This window comes from Drosophila erecta, unplaced genomic scaffold (assembly GCF_003286155.1).
Source record: "Drosophila erecta strain 14021-0224.00,06,07 unplaced genomic scaffold, DereRS2 tig00000092-arrow-pilon, whole genome shotgun sequence".
Lineage (NCBI taxonomy): Eukaryota > Metazoa > Arthropoda > Insecta > Diptera > Drosophilidae > Drosophila > Drosophila erecta.
In genome coordinates this window covers 4,289,186-4,314,296 of record NW_020825207.1, presented here as the reverse complement: position 1 = coordinate 4,314,296, position 25,111 = coordinate 4,289,186, and the positions used below count along the sequence as shown (strand labels likewise).

The 25,111-nt window shown below is 45.7% G+C and overlaps 1 protein-coding gene across 1 annotated transcript in view; it reads right to left on the bottom strand.

Annotated features, from left to right (window-relative positions):
* LOC113564313 (homeobox protein invected) overlaps positions 1–22,351 on the bottom strand; it is a 29,402-nt gene extending 7,051 nt beyond the window's left edge. Inside the window, exon 1 of the mRNA XM_026980811.1 lies at positions 20,781–22,351. Within this exon, the coding sequence (XP_026836612.1) occupies positions 20,781–22,077 (1,297 nt within the window). The 5' untranslated portion in view covers positions 22,078–22,351. The remainder of the gene's footprint in view (positions 1–20,780) is intronic.
* Between the last annotated feature and the right edge of the window lie 2,760 nt (positions 22,352–25,111).

Genomic DNA, 25,111 nt, shown 5'->3' with positions numbered 1-25,111 from the left:
AAGTGCCCCACGACCCCCGCTAGTCCCTGTCCCTCCCCTGTCCCTGTCCCTGTCTGCCTGCAGTTTACACATCCTTCCTCGATTTGCCCTTTTCCTTCTGAAGAGGAAACTGTCATTTGTCTATTTTTAACAGACACGCCGACATGAAGGATTTAATTAAATTCAACTCGAGCTGACAGCTTCCATACACGAGCTTTTGATAGTCGTCGACGGTTGGGGGGGGTGGCAAAAGTATCTGTATCCGTATCCGTATCCGATGTGTCTGTGTGTCCGTATCTGTTTGTCCGTATCTGTTTGTCCGTATCTGCGCTTGTGGGGGAGTTCGCCGTTGGTTTGTTTGTTTGTTTGCGTTGAGTTTCTCTGCTGCAGATTCTCAATTTCCGATTCGATTTGTCGACTCCTCGGCTGCATTCAATTCACTTACTTTTCGCTTTTGACTTTTGTTTGCTGTTGTTTTGCGCAATTCGCCAGCAAACTTTCAATCGAATTGGATTTCGAAGTGATTGAATAAATGAGGCAAAGAGCGCATCCAGTTAAGTGGGTGTCGGCACTACACTACACATATATTTTCGCAACTTTTGCTACCACGTAATGTACCGATTTTCATTGAGAACGCTATTCGATGTAGTATAGAATGTCGAATTTTTCAACATTTGCTCATAAAATTTCCGTTTTGTATCTTGAGAGATTTCTTATTTATCGCATATGCTGTTTAGCTTTTAATTCGCACTTATTGAAATGTAAAAATATGTACTTTGCTGGTTGATATTTACCATTTTGAATGAATTTCTAATGATGAAACCATACCTAATGTTAAATTAGTTATTTATCTTTCTATTATAACCCAAGTCTTGTGTTGGCTTACTAAATATTTTTATTGGTTTTATTCCAGCGTTGTTCAAGTAAGCAATTGGCCAAAATTGCCAACAATTTGGCATTACTCATACGCCTTGTTCAGCGCCGTTTAATAACTCACTTGTCGCGCTGCCCGGACTTCCAGTCTTTTGGCCACTTCCAAAGCGGAGTATCTTGCAGGCCCAATTAGGCATGGAATGAAAATGTCACCATAATAATTTCCATAAGCCACAGTTGGCTGACTGGCGGCAATTTGGCTGAATGAAAAAGCCGACAATCAATGCAAATGTTGCATGCAAGAAAATGCAGAAAAACACTGCCAGGCAGAAGGCAGTTTCAGCATATGAAAAGAAGAACGTTGGAGGAAAAACGGCGGCTTTGCAAGCACAATTAAGCACACGAATTGGCCAAGTTATTAGCGCGGACACAACTAGAGAGAAAAAAAGCACACTTGCATGGCTGATTGCTTACTGGCAACGTCAATCAGTCGACTGGATTCAGAGTCAAACATGGCAGCTAAATTTTTCAGCCGGCTAAAAGCCGTTTTCCACTTTTGCGACGCTCCGTGGCCATTTATGAAATTAAGTTATTTTGCTCTGGGGGCCACTGTTGCAGTTGCTGTTGCAACAGCTGCAGCAGCTGCAACAGCGTTGTCAAGCAGTTATTTTAAATGAGTTATTAGCCTCGAGTTGACGATTTCGGCCAGCAACAACAAGTTTTCTGGCAACGCCCCCGACAAAAATGGCAGACTTTCCATCCCCTCCCAATCGCATGGGGGTTGTGCATCCGCATGAATAACAAGATGAACAAGATGACAAACCACAAAATAAGCGGAAACAATAGCAACGCCTTGTTTATTTTCCACGCTAATCATAAGCCACATTTTGTCACCCCCTTTCTGGGAGAAAAACCCCATGGAAAACCACCCACGAGTGTGTCGACAAGATAAGCCGCACACTCAAACAGTTTTCCCCGGAGTTTCCCGGGGAGGTGATGATGAGGTGATGAAGAGCTGGCCGCCGTCTGAGGGGTGGCTTTTATTGGATTCGGGCTTATTGAATTTGCTGCCTGAAAGCTTGTTTAAGCACTTGTACCCACCAGTCGCCAGTCGCCAGTCAGCAGTCACCACCCTTCAGCAGCAACCACACTCAATTATTAAGTGGATTGGATTGACTGCGAGGGGCGGGGATGTGGGGAATCGAAAATTTAATTAAATTTGTTAGTACTTCGGTGGGCGGAGATAACGGAAAAGTGGTTTATCTGTTACGTATAACGTATAAAAAAAGAAAAAGTTCCTTTGGCTGCGCTGGAAATCATGACATGAACAATCACTTGGCAGCGAGGTGCAGATTAGAAATAGCACTATTAAATAGCTCTTGTATCCTGTCGGAAATGAATGGCACCATCATAGATATTATCAAATAAACAGCTAATTTCACAGCCTTTAGTATACGTTCGACTTAGACAATCAGAAATCAGACAATAACCCTTGACGATTATTCAACGTATAAACCACCCCCAGCTGGAAAATAATCCATGCCAGCCCTTGGAAACCGTCAACTCATGATGTATGCCCGGGATGAAATTAATTTACCGAGATGCAAATTGAACGTAAAAGTGGGGCCGAGCATATCAATTAAGCCCGGGCCTCAATTTACATTTCAATTACAAGGCGTTTGTCGAAAATGTCGGGCATTAGGCGTGCGGCAGGTTGATCTATGTAGTATCTTGTGCAGTGCGACATTCGCTCTATATACTAAAGCACATTCATTACTCAAAGCCGGCAAATTCTATGCCATTAGCCAGGAGGCGAGGGCACAGGACAGAAAACGAGACCGGACAGCAGCAGATGTCAATTGTTGTGGGGCTTGTTAACACGAATGTATCTGCGGCCAAGTATCTGTATGTGTATCTCAGGCCGGCATCAGGCATCTGTATCTGTGACGTGAGTGCACAGAATATTAATTACACAAACTAAAAATGCAACCAAACAAACAATCGCCCGGCCGAGTTTCTCACATTGATTGATACTCCCTGGCCGGGCCAGTTGTGCAACATTGCTGTTCTGCTTTTGTTTCGCAATGCTGCTTTTTATTGAAATTGAAACAATTTATGCACGCAATTAAGCTGAAAGCGGAGGCAGCTTGCAGCTGAATCTGTGGCATGCCAGTAAATTTGTTTTCCTCAACTTCATGTGCTGCATACCCAATGAAACGGGCTCCCAAGCTCCCAAGTCATCCAAGTCTCCTGGAGGGTGCGAAGAAACCCCAGCGGATGGAGCAACCCGCTGGCGATGATACATGAATAAAGAAATTAGCGCCATCGAATGTGGATGATTGCTGTGGGGGAAATCGGATTGGAAAGCTCTGCTGTGAGGCTGGTTGGTACATATGTACTTCCACAACGAAAAGTTCCGTAAAAACTAAATAGCTTATGTACATTTTGTAACATTTTTACAGATATTTGTATCTATACCTTGTCAGGGCACTGCAACTTGAAAAGGAACAAAAACTCAAGCGCCTCTCCTTGCTTCCCCTCTTCCTTGCCCCGCACTCTCTCCTGACCTCCCCGAATCGAGCCCACGACCGCGTCCTTATCTTAGTTAATTGTTCAATTACATTAAAGTCAACTCATTTGGAGTCATTAGCATGTCATTAAGGCACCACCGCCACCAGCACCGGCTAACAAAACCCAACCTCATACTTTCTCCTCAGCTGCAGCCGCGTCTTCAGGTCCCTCTTCTCGGTTCTCGCATGCCCCTTCTCCCCTGCAATTCTTCGCCGCGGAGCGTGCAAGATGAACATGTTCGATAACGATATCGGGGATCTATGTGTGTGAGATACGAAAGATGTCTCATCTTTGGGGGCTTAATTACTTGCACGCGTGCTAGAATCTTTCATATGAGTCGGGGATCGGGGATCGGGTACGGGGATCGGGGATAGTTGATTCATCATCTGCTAGCCGCGCCTCGCTCTCCTCCCTCCCTTTCTCCTGATGCAGCTGCAACAAAGTTTATTTAAATCTCCCGTAAAGATGCCCTTTCTTCCGAGCGCGCTTCTTCTGCATCTCGAGTGTTTTTTTATTTATCCCCATGTTAGCTGTCTGTTTTGTGTGGCTGAAATGCTTTTGCCTTCGCTAATGAACTCATTAAGATTTGGCCAACAGTAGGTATTCGGTGCGTAGAAACATGGTGTTCACAAATCAAACAATAAGGTATTTAAATATGTCATAACGTATTTAGGAGATTTTATTGTCATTTGTGAGTCTCCATAGAAACCGATATACCGTGCACACCTATAGGGTATTCACACATCCCCATATGTCTGCGGCCATAAACTAAAGTCAAAAACTGTTGCTGATGAGTTCATTAACGAACTAATTTCAACTTAAATTAAACTTAATGCGAAATGATCGTCATCAGCAAAGCAAACAAAGAATCGCGACCGAAAGAGAGCGGTGAAGAATGTTTTAATTTGCAGCTTCTGCGGAAGAAATCAAAGGAGCAAAACGGAGAGTCCTCTCCTGCGCCTTCCCTCTCACTCTCAATCTCGCTCTCTCTGTAGCCCCCTTGCTCTCGCTCTCTCGCGGATCTCGCATGCAAGTTGCAGTGCAACAAGTACGAAGGCAACAGCAAGAACACATCCGCTTTGTATTGGCGACCCCCTCCCCCCCACACACCCCCTCGAAGTGCTGTTGCTGTTATTAATAAAGACCACACATTTTGACAAGAGAGCAAAGGGGACCACCCAAGTGCAGCTGCGCAGTCGCGGTCGCAGTCGCTGCGGCGCAGCTCATGCTCGCAATTCCAGGCTTCCACGGCTTAATTATATGCGAGGAGGGGTGGGGAGGGCGAGGGGCCGTGGAAAGCAGCGGCAGTTAAACTCGCGCGCGTTACTTAATTCCCCAAATGCAAATTCTTTTGCTTTTGCGAGAGCCAGATGCCTATCGGTGTTTTGTAATTGCAATCGAGGGTAAATAATTCACTCGCGAATTCACAACCGTGCGTGAGTATGAGTGTGTGTGCGTGTGTGGTCAGGCTCCGTTGGTTTTCATGGGTTAAGACCATTAACCAAACTACTCGCTTAATAAAAATGTCACTGCTACATTTACGGCATGCAAATGTGGCGCAAAGGGGCAAGAGGGACGGCGAACGGCCGGTAATCCCGAATCAATGTAAAAACAACAGGCGACTATCGGAATCAGGTGAATTACACTGGACTGTGCGATTTTGTTTTCTCACGCTGTCTCAACCTCGAAAGTTCTAGCATGCGATAAAGTGTACTTGAAAAATAACTTTATTTTTAAAATTCAGAAACGGTAATGGGTTATATATAGTAAAGGATATTTAGGATATAAATATATAACTTAAACTTATAACCAATGATTAAATATTAAAAGGATTATCAGCATACACATTTGAAACCGTTTTGCTACTAAACAGAAGGCAACAAGCCTTTGCAATAACTCAGTGTAAACCCGAATTCTGTTGGATAGTGTAACCGAACTTTACACGGCCGCTGACAGGCCAAGTTGACCGCAAAAAGTGTCTCGTCTTTCGGCCTGTCCCCAGATTATGTCGTCGAGTGTTAGGGGAGAGCCCGCCTCGCTGGGAGCGCGGAGCTGTGGACCACCCTAAAGGCAGCCTGAGAATGGAAATGGGAATGGGAATGGGTCCCGGCTTTGGGCCAACTTGCTAGGTGGTCCGCGGCTGCTGCTCCGCTTTCCTCATTGCTGTTGTTGTGCCTGAGCTTCTGCGGCTTGCCAAAAAAGCTGGCAGCTTTAAGGTTCGATCCGTGAGTCATTCCCCAACTCAAATCTCTGGGGGCAGCCACAGAGCGAGAGAGAGAGAGAGAGAGAGAGCGGGGGAACTCCTAGGTGGACACACAGATACCGCAGCGCACACACACATGTGTGTGGTCCTCGCTGATTTACTGAATCATCGGGCAGTGCACTCGGAGAAAAAAGTGCCACAACCAGGCTTAGAACCTGACCATTTGTGGGGTTAGGAACCTTCAGGAGATATTCCCAATATCTTAACCTTTTTATGGACGCATTTTTGAAACCGCTGATAGCTGTTGGTTGCCATTTTAATTTAACCCTATTTTGTTTGCAGTGCATCAAGTGAAGATCATAATGATGATCATCTCCGTGGCTGTTCATCATGTGGTTCTTGTGTGCGCCGCCGCCTTCGAGTTGCGGGTGCGTCTCGTGGTCACTGATCTGGCCCGATCCGATGCCCCTCCGCCCTCATCCCGACTGCCCAATCCCTCCTTCCCGTCCAGAGAATCTCCGTATCTGTGGCTGTCCCCCGGTTCTGGTATCCGTTGGATGCTGCGATCGCGGCGCAGATCTCCAATTAGCCTGCCTTCTGGTTGATGACTTAATTAAGTCTGTGTGGCGCCCCTTCTCCACGTACTCCTCCCCGATAGCTCCCCTTGCGTTGCCCCCGTTGCTGGTATTTGCTGCATCGATTTCGGTTTTGTTTTCTCTACCATTTCGATTGATTTGTGAGCGCAATGGAAATCTTGGCTGGTTAATTGGTTGTAAGACGCTGAGCAGACATCGCACACGCATTAACCCCTTACGTATAATACCACCCAGCTATAGACACAAAGTGGGGCGAGCAGTGTGATTTATGCTCCCCATTCCATGGGGTTTCTTTAGGGGGAAAACTGCATCTTTAAGTGTTTTGTGCAGTCGGTTGACATCTTGCTGCATCGCATTTCTCATGTTGTGAAATATTTTTGCAAATCTCTGACATGTCGGTGCCTTTGAAGGAACACTGCTCCTCCTTGCTTACCCCAAAACTCCATGTGGGTGGCCAGATGGACGAATGGACGGATGGACGAATGAAATGGATGGATAGATGGATGAATGGTTGGTTGCTTGACACGGAATGGTTTGGCTTAAAAATGCGCACACGCTTTTCCCCACTTTAATAGCTTACACTGGAAACTCTTCCCATCCTACCCCATATTTTTCGGAAGTGTGTGTGGTCTGCGGGCTTTTTGGGGCTGCCAGATGGAAATGGAGATGGGAGATATAGCCGCGCATCGCCGGATCCAAGTGAGTCATGTGGCAGGCGTGACAGAGACATACTCGTAAATTACACTACAGAAAAATGCCATTTGTCGCATGCCACAAAAGTGCTCCATTCGGCCTAATTCGGGTCAGATAGTTGGCATTCTGTGGGTACTACGATTAATGGGTGGTCTTCTAAATTTCTTACTGGCACTGGAAGTATTGGAAGATAACCTATATTGCAGATTTACCTCAGTCCATCTGAGACTGAGCCCGCCCATAAATAACTTAACCTGAATACCGCCCCAAACTTAACCTGGCCCACTTTCCGCTACTTTCGCTTTCACTTCGGCCATTTCTCTCAGTGTTAACCGCTGCTGTCCGCCAGTAGTCACATGCATATGACCTGCCCCCAAAAACGAAAAAAACACACGGATCGAACCACAAAACTCCTTCGACAACAGTTGGCTACTATAGTTAATGCCTTTTTAATGACAAGTCTGCGGCCCGCCATTGGCAAAGTGGAAAATAACTCATTTTGTGGCGGTAGCAGCCATGGGTGCCTAAGTACACCATACATAATGCTCAAGTGAATGCGAGCGGCTAATGTCAACAAATTTACAACAGTTAGTTCCGCCTTACGCAGCTTTCACCGCCCACTATTGAGCGGCGGTGGGCGGGGCACTAGCCGCATTTTCCATTGGAGCGCAAATATTCGCCCGTTTTCCGATCCTCCCCCACTTTTCAGTTGTCTGTCTTGGCTTTCCCATTGTTTATTTCCCTAGTGCTGCAATTTCCATTTACCTTGGTCCATCAAATGGGCTTTTTGTGTGTGCGTGTGTGTGTGTTCCGCGACCTGCCTCGTTTCCAGTTTACTGCCTCTGCCTCTGCCACATGCCACATGCCAACGACTGTGGAACTGGTGGATTCTTCGGCCGCTTTAGACACACAAACAAACTGTCAGGCAGCAGCTCGCTCGCCCGATTTGCAGTTGATGGATTCTACATTATTCACCATTTGTAATCGTTTTGCGGTTAAGTTCTGTTCGGACACATCGTTTATTGTGTTTGCCGGGGGAAACTGGCGAGGGGGATAACAAGTTCCCCGATGCGAGTTAATTGAACCAGAAGGTCGTGCGATGATCACCTGAATGGGGGGATGGGTGGAACAAGTAGTTGGACTTGGCGGAAAACTCTTGGAGGAAATACCCATGGAGACTCAAGAACTCAAATCGAAACAGCGCTTTTGGAAGTGTTTGAAACTTCCTCTATAGGCTGTTAAGTTAAATAAACCATGGTAGTAACAGCTATAGTCCTGAGATACCAAACTGAGATATTAATATATTCACCAGTTAAATGTTTATCAAATTTTGTTCGAGTTTAAAGCTAAAGTAGCTATGGTGTTGTGCCTTTTTGGCCGTCAACTCATTTTTAAGCGCTAGAAGCTCTTGAAAAGCCGCCAGCAACTCAATTCACCTTCAAGTTACAAGTGGCAAGTGGCAGCCCCCAAAAAGTCAAATAAAGAAGCCCAAAAGAGACGGAACGAGTAAATGAAGACAGAGACGGCGAGCCAAAAACGAACTCAACTCTGACAATTAACACCTGCTCACCTGCTCAACATCAGTGGCAGTGGCAACAACAATAATAAATAATAATTGCTCCAATGAGGAAAACATGGCCAACACACACACACACACACACACTCACACACTGGCAGTTGGCCACACAAACGCGTTTGTCAAAGAGCAGCTACCAAAGTGAAAAAGAGAACCCGAAGCACCTGAAGCCGTTCGACTTGGCCAAGAAGGTGAGGTGGTAGGGGGGTGTCCGGCCTGTTTGGTGCGATCACGACACACGACACAAACACGACAACAGCAACAAAATCGGCAACATAAACTCGCAGCACCGCAACAACATCATTAACTCGAAAAGCACAACTTTAACAAACAGCGAAAAAATAAGTAAGAATGGCACAGCCCAAAATGCTGGGGGTGTAAAAGTGCATACTTACTTGTATTTGCCCTTTGGCTTTATAATTTTGCATTTCAATAGAGGCAAACGCAGCGAAAATAAACATGAAAACACAACATGGCAGTGCCCATTAAAAAGGCATTAAATGAAAACAAGTGTTGTGCCACAACGAAAAACAACAACCACCAAAGTGTGCACAAAAAATAAAAAAATATAAATAAAAACCACTAACGACAACTGCAACTGCTACGCCAATGGCCACTAAAAATTACACACCCAGTACCAAGCGAACCCGAAAGAAATGGTAGCCATGGAACCATCATATGGTCTATTACCATCACTAGAACCCGACTTCGTAGCTCTGCAGGCGAGACAGAGCATACGGTTCGCGCTAAGTGGGAACGGGACAGCTGTCACCGATCATGAGCAGCGCTTAAAGTGATAACTTCTTACTCAAACAAAGTTTTCAAGAGAACTAAAGCCGTGATGTGGAAGAAAGATATTAACATTTGGAATCTAGTAAATTGTAATACGCGTTACCATGTGACTTAGACTTAGTAAGTCATAGAGACCAAAAAACTTAAGAAATATGAAAAACGATGCATGATAAGAAGCGATCATTTCGTATCCAAACATACCACACAAAAGAAAGAAGGTCAAAAGTTTCCAAATACTACGGAATACTTAAGATTCCCAACGATCGCCAAGCTGAATGCCATTCCTTAACAACCCACTTTTAATAACCAATAAGTGCTAGTAAAGTACCCCAAATTATGCGAAAAGGGGCCAAGCCACATCGAAAATGGCCCGTACAGCCACAAAGTGGCCTAATGAACCATCCAGACCGCAGAGCAGAGCGCAATCGCTTAACTTGCAAATCAATATTAAAATACCATAAATTTGTTCCTCCTTCGGTTTCAGTTTCAGTTTCGGTTCGGTTTCGGTTGTTATTTCAAGAGTTGTGCAACTGAACAACCGCAAGGCTTCTTTCTGCCTTGCAAATGAATGGCAAATCGTTTAGTCAAGCAGAAATTAACCGCAGAAGTAAACCCAAGTTGCTTGTTCCTCCTTTTTTATTATATATTTTTAAGGCACCCATGCCCCTTCCCATAGGCAGCTGCAGAGTGGATCCCCTGCGAAGAGGGATCGGCGGATCGGCGGATCAGGCGCCAGAGGAAATCGGACAGGAACTAAGATCAACGTCAACTCGAATGCAGATTGAACGTCGTCAGTTGGAGCCCCAAATCTGCAGCACTCTACCACACGCATATCCAATTATTTAAATCCAGGGCACCGAAATAAAACCAACAAAATCCAAAAAACAAACAACGGGCAGGGAACTTCAACGGCCTCGTAATGAAATGTTTCAATCACCGGCAGTTCAATCATCATCCAAATTGACAGAAAAACTAACTGCGAATAATAAAGCATAAGAGCTCGAAATATGATTACGATGTTTAAATGCAAATACTCGAATGCTCCCCACAGATGTCGAAATCAAGGCAAGGCCGGTCACATCCAGCAGATGTTTTGCGGCACCAACGGGTTAAGGAAGTGGCTCCTGGGGACAACTTGTTAATGGAGAACATTCTTCTGATTGAGTTGGGGTCTCTTCGGTGCCATTGCATTTTTACTTTTTGTCATTTCAGCAATCTGGTCATATTAGGCGGTGAGTAAGATTGGTTGCCCTCCATGTGTACAGTGAACTCCGGCTACAGTGAACTGTCACTAAGCTAAATGAGGATTTAAGGTAATTTCTATATAATTCGACATAATTCATAACTCTTAAACTCGAAAACCCTCAAGACCCTTATATTTTGTTGTCTATTATCCCATCCGTATTTCACTGTACTCTGGACGGCTACTTTTGGACAGATTTCCGACCACTTGTCACTGCGTTTAGCCGCAATCATCACACATAAGTCCGAGTAAATACCCTACCGTTTTCATTCGGCATTCCATTGTGGTTTCCATTTCGTTGCTCAATTGCGAATTGAGTCTCGATTTCGTGTCCGATCGAATCGAATTGAATCGAATCGAATGGAATTGAATCGAATCAGAACGCCGGATCGGAACCCAGTAGCCAGTTGCCGATTTTGGCTAGAGTCAATTGCAATTAATCAATACCAAATGTGGGCATTAGCTACAAAATAATTTAACCTTTAAAATGGCAATTAAATCGTTGCCCGATCAGCGTCGTATCAAAATGGTAACGAAATAGTTGTTGCAGTTGTCGGGCAATTAATCGATGTTGAAGGCCCTCGACCCGCAGACAATTAAATAACAAATTCGTAGAGTAAACGCAAACGCAAACGCAAACGTAAAAGAGCAACAAATTAATCGAGATGAAGTCGAGTTGAACCCATTTTTGTTTCTAATTAAGCAATTTTGTGGCGCGTTTGCCAGGCGATTTTAATCGCGAGCGCGTTAATTACCGCCAGTTGTTGTTCTGGGAAATGTGGGATTTGGCCAAGAGCGGACAGCACAGCCACCGATCGCAATTGACCGCGATCGATGAAATGACTCACAGAGATTACGAATTCCAGAGCCCATTCATTCTTTAGCTCACTCTCAATCACAGCGACTCAATGTCAATGCACTCCAAGGCGGCACAATACGTAGTATCTCAGACAGAAATACGTTTTAATCAACTTATCAAAAAGTGTCAGTCAAGTCGGCAATCAACATTTGCAATGTGTGTGGTCCCCCATCATCGTGCCCCTCCAAAAGTCGGCTCTTCAAGACCCCGCTAGCTGACTGACACCGAACTTAAGTGGCGCACAGCCGCACACGGATGCCCAGATACAACGATACTCAGATACTCAGATACTGCGATACTCGGATGCTGGATACTCGGACTCGCACAGAGATACTCGTTCTCACTGCGAGCCAGTTTTGAATGCAGCTATCTATGAGCTCGTGGTGGACACTCGTCAGCTGGCAGTGGGTAAAGCTTCGAGCCATCAATCTTATTGACACTGTTTCTTTTGTTTTTACACATTTTTTGTTTTGGTTTCTTGAGCATGGAGGAAAACCAAAAATAAAACCAAATCGGTGGCTATTTGCGAGTGCCCCCGAAGCAATTGAGGCAGTTTAACCGATCTCGATCTCCATCTCGGGCAATTGAGTTTCCACGCACACCAAGTTGGCGTATCTTTTGGGGCTGAGTGGAGTCCAGTGGAGTGCGATAATTTGTCGCTAATGGATGGACTCATAACACGGAATCGGGGTCTTGTAAATACATTGTACATATTTACATCTTTAACATGCCCTTTTAGAAATCGGTTGACCATTTCCTCAGCTAAGTGCTGATTCATCAGCTTACCTACAAGCCTACTTTAGCAAATGCATTACATCGCAAAGCGATTCCTTCCAACTTTCCCCCATTGCGCATAAATTCACTGGCAAATGCAATTTAATTACCCGCGATGAACTCGCGTCGGCCACCAGGGCAGTAATGATGACAAAAGCGATCATAAAGCTGCCTCCTGCGATCATCAGCATCGTCATTATCATCGATTGTCAGCGGGCCGTAGTCGGATTCGCATTTGTTGTGATTGTCACAATTATTACGCACATAAATCGCAATGAAACCGGCGACGGCCAACGGCAATCGTCGATCCCAGTCAACTGATGATGAGTGGATGTGGATGTTGTGGATGGGGCTGCTCGAAGATCGCAGATCGAAGATCGCGACGATCACGAGTCGGAGAATGGAGCATCGGCAAATGGGGGACCTGGCGTACATACATCAGCCATTGGCAAGGCCGGCAAATTGAGTAGCTCCACTGTGTCCAACTGATCGCGGCTACTGGTTAACCTGATCGGATCTGCTCCCCAATCGTATCCCTCGGCTTAGACCTGGCGATCAGATCGGCAAACAGATCATCATTGTACGCAACCAGCGCTGCTTAGGATCAGTGCAATTAGGGATGGGTGAATGTATCGTTTTGTATATCGAAAATCGAAATTTATCGTACATAATGCAAACCGGGTATGGAACTATGAGTTAGAACAATACTTTACAACAAACATCTGCTGAAAGAAAACTCCTATTATGACTTTTTAATTATGTATTTTAGCCTTCAGGGCATGAAACTTACATCTGCTTTAATTTGCAGTATATCCGTTAATTGGTCCTTCCACTTCCTCCTGCCCTCTTGATTCGTTTATCACATTCTCACGCACCCATCTCCCAACCGCACCCATCCCCACCGATCCCAACCCATACTATCCCATCAGACATCGGACTGTCTGCTCGTGGTGCATTTCATTAAGGCTTGTTTCTAACTGCTTAATAAAATTTATTTGTATGCAGTGGAACGACGTCGTCAGTCCGCCTGGCCAAAATGTGAGGCAGCAGCCTCGCTGGCTCCATCCGCAGCCCCATCTGCAGCTCCATCTCCATCTGCAGAGTATCTTGCTGTTGGTCTGCGAGTACAGGACAAGCTTAAGCGTTGTTCGTGTTCGCTGTCAACTTGGGTGGTCCGAGAACTTGGCTCGCCGAACAACAACTTGAATGTGGATCGAGGACGGGGCAACGGGGCTATGGGGCAATGGGGCCTCAAAGTGGCTCCCCCACTCCGACCACTCCGCCGTTCGATCCTCCTCTCCTTAGCTGTGACTCAGCCGTGGAGCTGTGGAGCTGTGGAGTGGAGCCTCCTCCGTATATAGATCAGAAGTTAGACAATAGCTGATCCCCAGTTGACATTGCCTGCCCTTTTTTCCCAACCACCAACCCCTCTGGCGCCTTCGCGGTTTCTGCCGCACAGCTTCCTGGAACGATGCTAGAATCTCTCAATTATCCGCGGAGTAACTAACGAGACTGATTATTTACCCAACACTCGACGGCTGATGGCTGGGGCTGTGCTCCACTCCATTCGGCTCCATCGGTGAACCAGTTTTCCGTGCATACATACGTGCGCGGCCTTTTGTTTTCCCACTAACACTCCAAAGTTGGCCAAAACTCTTTAGAGATGATAATGAAGCAGTAATTCCAATAAGTGTGACTATCCGATTTCTCTGCGGGCCCATCTCTCCCCCGCCTCCTGCTCCTCCCCCTCCTCCTCCTCCATCTCCATCTCATCATCGTCGTCGTCGTCATCATCACGAACAAGTAATTAAAGCGAAACAAGTAATAAACAAACAATAAGACGACGTCCAAGACGCCGACGCCAAACATATGTCTGAAATAAAGGGAAGCATCAGCGGCTCGCTCGCTGGGCATGCAAAGTATCTCTTGGATTGTTTCAGTTTTGGTTTTTGTGTGTTTTTTTTTTTGTTGTGTTTGGTTTTGGTTGGGGAAAAGTGAAACCAGGGAACCCAACTCGCTTCCCAATTAAACTTGACAAATGCGGCTGACCACACACACGCACTTCGATTCCCCAACTTGGATATCTGTCGTGACTGACTGACTGACATAAAATAATCAAAGCGATCCCTGCAGACATGTCAAGCTGTATGACATCCACATCAACATCTTCCCGCCCGGCCAACCGAGAGCTGTCAAAGGAGTCCCCAAATTTCCCCATTTCCCCACACGAAAAGCCCTTGGCTCCGATCTCAGATGATCATCGGGCAGCTTGGGTGCGAGTTATGTGCTTCAATTAACACCAAAAGTTGGGAAAGGGTTGAAAACATTCCTACAATCAATCCAGGTTTTGTACAGACTCTACTTGATAGTACTTGATAGCTCTTTTAAGCTGGTTGCTTCATCATATACCCACTATTCAATTTGGTCTACGTGCTCTAAGAGTTAGCGACTAAAACTTGTTGGGAATTATAAACGGTTTTATGAAATACCTCCTGAGTTATTACATAGCACTGAGTTAGCAAGTCACTCTAAACATAATTTGCAACTAAAGAAATCACCGATTTAATTAAACCACTCCACATTTTCCACGATTAGGCCCTGGCTGCTTCCTTAACTTTCTAATCAATTAAATGATAGGTTCTAACAAGCGATCGTAACCTGAAAATAGTGCCAGCTACCGAACTGAAAAATGAGTTCAATTAAGGCTGGCCGCAAGTGGTTCTCGATCAGATCAGCGATCTATTGAAATATTCAAATCGCATATCGAGTAGGTAGACATGACCACAACTCGAATCGGTTGGGCTTATAAGCTCATTATTAGTGACAGAATACCGAAGTAGAGTCTGAGTGTGAGCAATAAATAATCGATTAAGAAAAAGCAAACAGTCGTGTGTGTGTTTCGGCCGTCAGGCTTAATTAGATGGCGATAGAGGCCCAGAGTTCTCGATTCAAATTATCACTGTACCGCAATACTCGTACATATATGTGTATAAGCCCCACAGTCTGCAGTCATAATAATGGGGCTTATGGGGATTATTTGTTTGTTTTCTTTTTGCTGATGCATATTTGGTTGCGAGTGATTGACTGATTGACTGCCCGACGAATGCCAAATGGGAGACCCTGCCCCATTCCGGAACCTCCCACGTATCTCGAAATATTATTTGCCTGATGAATGAAGTCATTTGCTTGTAGAAAATATTTTGACAGCTGTAAATATCTCCACACCCCACGACGCGCTGTTGCCCGTTGCCCGTTGCTCGTTTTCAAATTAACACAAATGAAGTTATAAAAATGATTTTTATATGCCATGCCCAGGTTATACAATATGAAATCCCAAACCCAAATGCGGAAACGTGTCTTTCATTTCATTTCAATTCAATTCAACATTTTTGTTAGGTTTCGCCTTTGCTTTTTTTTTTTATTTTTTTTTTTTTCGCTTTGGCCTGGCTTTTCGACCACCTTGGGTGGTCTTTTGGGCCTAAGCTCGTCGTTGAGTCTTGATTGTTGTGATCTTGAGGCTTGTGTTACATACGAAATTGAAATTTCTGAATTTTTAATATTTCTCTTTTGTCTTTCCGTCGGACGTTGTTGCTGTTGCTGTTGCTGTTCGATGGAGCCCAAGTCAAATGATAGATAAGCAGGTCTCAGTCTATTGAGTGTGAAATTGGGCGAACCTGAGCTGGTTGGGGTAACTTGGATAACAGAGATTTAACACCCTAACTGTCAGGTGATTATAACTGTTCCTAGCCTGATTGGCGACATTAAGTTAATTGAATTAATTCCCAGGTCATAATAGGTCCAGTTTAAATGAAGCAGCATTGGGGTTGATAAGATCACTGCGGCCTGCAGTACGCGTAGTGACGAAGCGCACCAATGCGACTGCTGAATGTAGCTGCAGCATGGAAAATATTGATTCAAGCCTGGCTTGGCTCCAGCCCCGTCACTTGCCCTGCCTAATACACCCCACATCCTCGCTCTAGGCCAGGGTATGCGAAAACAATTACAAAATGCCTGGACGATGCCCAATTTGAGGCCATATTAACTGTGGAGCGGAAAATGCAACTGTCCGCAGCAGCAGCAGTTTCAGTTCGCATTAACCAAATGCGGTCAGCAGTCCAGTCACAGTTTAAACGACATTTTTCGCTGCTGCCGCTGTTATCGTGCCGCAGGTTTGAAAAAAAGTACATATACATATATATTTGTACATATATATGGGGCAAGGGGCAAGGGGCACAGGGGCGACTGACAGTTTTATTACCAAGGCGCATGGCTGCTTTTTCCAGTTGCGGCAGTTGCAGTTGCCAAAGCCTTAAAAGGCGCTGCTAGTTGTTGTTGCAGTTGCTGTTACAGTTGCTGCCGCTGGTCGTTGTTGTTATTGTTGCGGCTGTTGTGTGTTGCTCGTTGGCTGTGCGATAAGTTAACAGTTGAAATTAATTTTTGTCACTTCATAAATCGCCGCCGTTGATTGCCATTGCCTTTTCCACCTAACACCCATCATGCACTGCGGGAAAATGCGTCCATCAAGTTAATTCAGTTATGCACTTGTGCGCTATCCAATTGTTAGATGCAGTTTCCTTTTTGAACTAAACCTTTTAACATTCTTTGTTAGTTTTCATAAGCTGGTTCCGTGAGACCCTTTACCTTCCATGGTCCCAGTAATTTAGGCCTGGATATGGGCACATCCCAGCTTGGCTTATCCTACAACCAACCTATCTCCTTGCCCCCGAGTTATGATTGCTTTTGACCCACATAAGCGCTGAGACGTAGCACCAGAAAGTGATTGAGTGAGCGCTTAAAGTGCGCTGGTTTAATGGTTTTAGCCATCTAAGCACTCACTATCCGCGGATAGAGCTTTCTTAAAGTGTTTGGCAGGAAAGCGGCCAGCACATGGGCCGGTAAGTATTTTCCTCAATGGCTCAATTTGGCGGCCAAAGGGAGTGGGAAAAGCGGTGCCGGGTTCTCTTGAGGGTCTGGGTATCGTGATTATCATATGACGTGACAGCCTCGCATATTTATGAATGCATTTGGGTCATAAACAACGCAAATTGCGCACTTCAGACGTAAAATCGTTTGGCTAAGAAACTTTTCGTGCTGCTATCATTGATTGAGTTCTTCGATGGTTGCCAATAATAATTTCAGGCTCAAATTGGCCCGGTTGCATAAATTAAAAAATATAGGGTGTTGAGTGTGGGTTTATACTTAGAAGTAAAAGCACCCATTTAAGATTTAATGGAATTGACAGTTTTTCCTCAATATATCCACTCATATGTAAAATCATCGTGTTGATAAAAATATAAGGAGTACTTGCACGTACTAAAGTGTCGGAAAATCGCTGATGAAAATGCGAAAATGCTCCTCCACCACCCCCCCGCCTCTTTTGCTTGGAGCAATTTCCTAAGTAAATTTCCCATTTAGAACATGCAAAGGCAGCGCAGCCAAAGAAACTTTTCCAGCAATTTTCCAACGGCAAGAGCACGGAGATGAGAAAATCGGAGGCTTTTCTGGAAATGAGGGGGGTAATTGCAGGACGGTGTAATTGAAATTCGTTTGTTTATGTTGTCATTGTTGTTTTGTTGTTGTTGTTTCTGTTCCTCTGCGTCTTCAGCGCAAATTGAAAATTACTTAATGGTTCAGTGGCGATCGCGCTGTCGCTCCCGTTTTCCCATTTTTCCGCTTTTCCCGCCGGCCCCTTTCCCGCTTAGTTTTCCCGCTTGGCGCTGTCGCGGCTACCGGTTAAATGAGCTCAAAGTGCCGGACAAATGCGAAAATTGCCCACCAGCAACCAGCGGCAAAGGTCAGAGGGGGGTTCTTCGAAGGAAGAGGTGAGTATCTGGTCCTATCTGAGTGGTTCCAAGCAAAAATGTTTATCTTGCAGATGGGGGCTGAGAAGTTAAGTAAAAGATAGGTCAGTGAAAACGGATGTGGGCGTGTCTGAGTACACAAATGTGTAGCATATGACTGATCATTCAAATTTTTTACCCACTGTTACATTTACATTTTTTACTAAACAAGGCCGTAATTAAATATAGTTGGTTCACCATTTTTTAAGGTTGGTTTCAATGATACAGCCCGAATGGGGAACTTTTTGTATAAAATGACTTTACGTTTTTGCCAACGAAGGCGCAAAAAGTGCACACTGCGTATGTGGAGAACTGTAAGTTAATTATTGTTTATTGTAAAAGTGCGGTTTTTGTGGAAGACCTAGCAAAAAACACTCCACTGTGAGCACACATTGATTAATCCTTTCGACCGCGCAAAAAGGCTATCATAAATAATTGCTACATCAAAACAGTAAATAGAGCCACTCCCTCTCCCATGTTAGTGCTCCAATAAAGCCCGTAAAATATGGCCTGGCAATTATTAAGATTAAACGCCAGCTTGTACCGATTATCAAATGCTTTTTGTGATTTTAATAGAATGTCATTAATCTGCATCGAAAATGGCGCACAAATAGACGGCACATATGCAGTCGGACGACTTGCCATATGTTAGCCATATATCATGTGGCCCACAAATGGCCGTTAAGTGCAATTAACTAATTTGTTGTCGAATGTACGTTTTTGGCAACTGCTTTAATCGCCTACGCGCACACGGAATATGTTGCATTAATTTGTCAAATTAACACCTTTGTTGGGGATTATAAAAACTTTGAATATTTTTCCCAACTACGGCCGCACTCATTTTTCAAAAGCAACAAATTTATGACTTTTATTCGAGCTGGCATTTTAATTCGCCGATTTTGTAGATGACTGGCTCGAATCTCACGCTAAATCATTGTTTGCCATAGCAGCTGCAGCCACAAGCCAACTCCATACGGCCCATTATAGCCCATATAATGCCCATATAGCCACTCCGAAAAAACGATTCCGAATCGGAGGACCGACGACGCCATCGCCTACAACATTCATTCAAATTATGGAACCGCACTGCGATCGAGATCTCGTTTTAGTCACGCTAAATTTATACAAAAAGGCGGCTGGAAAAAAACCTTAGCTGAAATGAAACTGAGAAAATGAGAAAAAGCCACCACAACAATAAACACACCTTAAAACCCCGGAGCGAGCGAGACGGCCACTGCAGAGCGAAAGAGACGGCCTCTGCGGCGGGGAGCTACAAAATTCGGTTCGAGTTAATTAGCGAGCGCGACAAAACCCACCCAAAAGCGTAGATTTATGCACTCGGCGGTTCGTTTTCGGGAATTCAGTTAGCCTAAGTAACCCAAAAGCTCTCTAAGTAAATATGGGTTTGACATCCATCAGCGTAATGAGCAAATTGCCGGGGAATTATTCGGATCCGAGTTTATTTTGGGGCAAGTTGTGTTTCTGAGTTGTGTAATTGGCATAAGGTAGCGTATTACAATTATTTACTCACATTGCAACGAAATTTCGATCAAGCTGTGTATTTAGATCTATAAAACGTGTGGATAATTGGCTAAAACTGTCGTCGGTGGCTAAACTGCTGAGCTCGGCAATCTTACAAATTGGTTCAATGATACTTAATAAAGCTATTAGACTTAACCCGCTAAAGATGAAGTAACGCTCGTAATTACATATAACCATTTGCAGCTAGTATTATAATTGAATAATGCTATTGTCAACTGCTCTGTGGAACAGCACAATCTAGTAGGGTTTTAGCGTTTAATAGTGTGCCAATAATATGTTAAGATAATGCACTCAATCTGTTAAGTAAACCCTTGGCAATGAACTAGCTAACAAGCTAATAAAAGTAAACAGCTTAACAAATAGCTGCTTAGCTCAAGTGGCTTAAATCACACTCCACTCGCCGCTGGAACCACATGATCCATGGACTCACCCGAGATTCCAGGGGTTTAGCCAAAAACTATCAAGGCATCCAAATGGCTTGTTCAAACAGCAATAAGACACCCCATAAACGCTGGCTGCTCAGCATATGGGGCGCACAGCCCCCACCCATTCAATGCCCCCCCAGAAATTTTAGCCATGAAATTATTAGGCAAACGATTACGAATTCCCTGCGGCGGCATAAACTAAATTCATGAGAGTGCCACGATGGCTGGCAGATTGTTTTGGGGTTGTTCCCGAGGGTTGGGGTTGCAACTTCACACACAACACACACACACAGAGAGGAGGGGGAGCGGCATAATGAGCTTAAGTTATGTTACATAAGCCATAAGGACATGAAAACCACTCGAGCAGACACTTCACTTCGGGGTGAGTGCCTCGCCTCTCCCTTCACTTCATTTCGGTGGTTGGCAAACTAATGAGCTGTGGGTTGCTGTGGGTTGCTGTGGGTTGCTGTGGTTTGGCTGCCGCTGTTTGCACAACCGCTTTATGAGCCACCACTCAACAGCTCGTCTGCTCGAGTGTGTTTGGATATGGAGTTTGGAGATAGAGTGACTGACTAGCTACATCCTGTGCGTCGGATGCTTCACAGGCTTCGCAAAATGCAGCAAATCTCAACCATGTACTAGTAATTTGATGCATCTGCAATTACTGCAGACGTGGTGATGGACCATCAACTTCTCCTTGCGCAGCACTACATAAGCTACACTGTTATGCAAAATACCCACACTCATTTTAATAAACTTTATTTCCCTTGACAAAGTTCATAGAAGTTCTTAGTTGGAAAGCACATGGACTCACCTGAGCTGGGGCGATCGCTGTAGCGGGTGCAGTAGACCCACGCCGGCCAGACGATGGGAGTGCCCGCATCCTCGCCGGATTTGCCGGCTGCTCCTGCGGCACCCGCTCCTGCCGGCGGCGGTGGCGACTTGACCAGATCCACCGGTGCACCCGAGGTGTTGGTGGTGCTGCTGCTGGTAGCGGTGCTGTTGGAGTCGTTGCTGTTGCTGCAGATATTCGCCAGCGAGCTGGAGAAGCTCAAGCTCGAATTGGCGACGGCGTTGCTTTGGGCCAGATTCAGTGGCTTTCCAGACTTCTTGGGCGCCTTGAGGGGAGATCTGTTGCCATTGGTGGTCGCAGAATTCTTACTGCTGCCAGTACTGCTGCCACTCACACTGCCAGCACCGATGTTGCCACTTAAGGCGCCCATCTTGGGCAATCTGGAGCCAAAGTCCGCCTTCAGAATATTGTCTATGCTGAATTTGAGTGCGCGTTCGTGCAGATTTTCATTGTTATTCAGGTGATTCTGCATGTGATGATGGTGGTGGACCTGATCCCTTTGCAGCAGCAATTGCTGATGGGGATGCGCGGCTCCACCTGGCCCCAGGCCCAGTGCCGTGGCCGTCAGCTGAGCCAGTGCATCCTGACCGCTGGGCACTGTGGCCACCGCCGCTGCCGCCATGGCCATTTGCAGCTGTTTGCCCGCCGCCGCTGCCGTAAGAGCATTCACCCTGGCGGCGGCCATCAGATGCATCTGCTGCTTCATCAGCTCCTCGGCATAGAGCTGGGACTTACGCAGGAACTCCTCCTGGAAGGTACCCGTGGAGGGCGGCAGTTGCAGTAGATCCTCGGGCGAAAAGGGTGGACCTTCGCTGGGCGGCAGAACAGTGGTGGCGGCGGTGCTGCTGAATGCCGACGGTCGGTAGATTTGGCTAATCAAAAGCCTCTGCCTGGCCTGAGCTTGAGCGGATAGCGCCGCCTGTGCTGCCTCCGATTGCTCCTGGCCCACGCTCAGCACACTGTTCTCACTGCAGCAGCTGGCTGGATCCTCCAGGTCCAGATCGTGCTCCTCCTCGGCCTCCTCATCCTCGATGTTCAGCTGCTCCTCGCACTCCGTCTGCTCGTCCTCCTCCTCCTCGCGCACTTGCGGCGAGCTGCCCGGCTGGACAAGCGGTAGGGGCAAGCAATCCGGATGCATTTCCCCCACTTCGTGGCCACCTCCGCCCGCTCTCCTCTCCTGCGCGTGGTCCTCAGCCTCCTCCAAGGAGGGAATAGTCAGCTTGAGCGGGGGCGGTCGACTGCTGGCCAAGGTGGACATCAGTTTGAGGGCTTAGGTCTTCAGCTCGAAAGTTCACGGAGACCAAAAGCCGACGGCATTGCAGGGCGGCCAGAAAGCATTAAAAACATTAACCACAGCCCAATGATATCACTTCGATTGGCAAATGCGCCGCGCTATCGTCTGCGATTGACAATTGGTTTTGGCTTGGGTGATAAACTTGTCGATACCGACGTTAATCCGCTCGTCCGTTAAAAACGTAACGTGCGCTGTTACGAACCGCCGACCAACTGATGCTCTCGCGAACTGAATAGCAAAGCGAGACGGCTGCAGCTGAGAGCCGACTCAAGAAGAGAACTCTCTCTCGCACACGCTCTCTCGCAGTCTCCGTCCCGCTCTGGCTTTTCGAACATCCAATCAGCGGCTGCGGGGCGTGCCGTACAGTTGTCCCGCTCGCGCACACGGCCTGTCGCCTGTCAGTTGAGGTTATGTTAAGTGTTTGTATATTTGTTAATTAAGTGCGTCGTCGCCCCAAAGAGAAAAAAAAATGAAAAAGCAGGAAAGGAAGGAAAATAGGGATAAGAACTCCACTCCATTTCCATCTGCGCCTTGTCGTTTTGATTATGCGCTGCAGCATTTAAGTCGTAAATCTCACTCTATGTAGGCTGCCCTCGCCCTGCTTCTCCTTTTCCTTCTCCTCCTTCTACTTCTCCACTCCACTCCCCATTTCCTTCGCTCCTCTTTGCGGTCTGGCATCTGCAGTCCTTTTTTGCTGGCATCCTATCCGCCGTCCTGCATTATATACCCACACACATATGGAGTGTGTGCCTGTTTATATACAACACATGCCACAGCTTCCCCGTCTCCTTCACTCCTTCGCCCATTCGCTTCCTTTTACTTATTGTTCTTGTTGCCCCGATACAACGAAAATGTTTGCGCTTTTTGATGTCATTGTTGTTGTTAGCTGCGCTTTATAAATCACCACCACAATTTTTGTTGCCCCAACATCTGCCGTGATTTCATAATTGCTTTTGATGCTTTTTTGTCGCCGTTTCATTGTTTGTTGTCGTTTTGCCTTCACACATCCCATCGGACAACATTGATGATAGTTCTGCGTAAATGAATACCAATACGTGTGCAATTGCATATGCTTAATCAGGGGCGTAGTTTCAAAAGCGCTGAAGGGGGACAATGGTCAGTACTTCAGCTTTTCCCGGCATTTCAAAATTTCTAAGCAATGCCAAATAATTATAATTGATATCTGATATCAACAAAAAAAATTAAACCTTTGATTCACCTGATATAAAGTAGTTAGTGATAGTCAGTAATTTATAAAAAAAAAACTCCAGCATTGAGCATGGAATTTTTATATTTGATGAGCACATCATTACTTACAAGAGAAATTATTTTGGGAATATAAAAGTCATCATTACTTACAAGAGCCATTACTTGGGGAATTTAAAAGTCAGTTCGTCTATGTACCACAGCAATTACCCTCCATTCCTGACCAGTTTGAGTAGCCCCTTCTCCCGCCAGTGAAAATTTGACATACGTATGCTTGGGCTTGTCTAATTGGCCAACATATTGCATTGTTGCAGTGCTTTGTGCTCATAAATCTGTATTTAGCTTTCCTTTCAAGTATTTGTGACATTTTTTGTGTGTGGCATGTGTGGGGTGAAAACGGGTTTGCCTCGCTTGAAGTGTGGTTATGCAGGGCATGCCGAACACTCTTTTAATTAAATCAGAAAACTTAGTTGTAGTCCACGAACAGATGTATAGGAATGTCTGCATTCATTTGCATTATCATGCTGCGGACCTCTTTAGTGGCACAATCGAAATCGGTTAATGGATCATATTTCATATCTGAAATCGACTATGAAAGTTGCACCTTTCCCACCTTATCACCGATAGATTGGTCATAAAATATCGGAATTCCAGCGATCTTTTTATCGCTGCTGTTGAACCCATAAAGCCCGAATCATGGAGTTTTTCTGGCTGTCCGCGCGTTATTATCGCTTCGAATCGGATCGTTGGAGCCACGCCCCACAATGCAAACCCATCCAAGCCAGTTTAATAACTGTGTTGCACCATTACAAAGCAGCCAGTGCCTGATGCCGACACTGCGATTGTATAAGCACCGCCAAACGAATTAATCAGGTTTAATATCCAGCACTCCACAAAAGAAACAATTATACACAGCGATTAGGGAGCACAGCAAATAGTGGCGTACAGTCGAGCTTCTGTCACGTAGCCCTCCACATTTATTTGCCTAAAGACCCAAAGATTACCTCATACTGATCATTACCATTGTTGGCGTGACTTACTGCTATCGTAGCTCCAAATTTAAATGCGCTAAATGGCCGTTTGAGTTACAGAAGTTTGACTGTGGTAACCCAAGACCACGAATTATGAATAAAATTAAACGCAATTGCTCAAAACGTCTGAAAAGCCAACTGATACGCGCCCCCTTCGCTCCCCTGAACCCCAGCCATTAACTGCAGATTCCATCCGAAGAGGAGACATGATTAAAGCCGCGCACGAAACGCTTTTCACATAAAAGACGCCGCGGAGCGTAAGGCGATCTCGCTAGTTAATCGCGCAGAAAATCTTCATCAGAAATGGACGGAAACCAAAGGCAAGCGAGAGCAACAAAAAGCTTCGCAGTAAAGTTACTCAAACTAAAATAAATACAATCAAAACATGAAGCCTACAACGCAAGCAATAAGTAACAACGACAACACAGCGACAACACAACGACAACGACAACAAAAGAGCAAAGCGCGCCGGCAAAACATTACAAGACCTCTACCTCTAGCTGCCTCTCTTTCCCGCCGCAGCATCAGCTCCGCCAGCAGCAGCAACAACAAATAGCATAATCGCAGCGAGCGAGCGAGCGAGGTGGGCCACTCCTCCGCCGCCCGCCCCTAACAGCTCCCCACTGGGGCGCACAATTTAGATGCGCGGCAATAGATAAACTTAAAGAGGCTTTTATTTAAACAAAGCGCAGCAGCATCGCAAGAAACGCCAATGAAGCTGCTCACCCAGGCAGACAGAGAGCGAGATTGGGGCTGCAGGG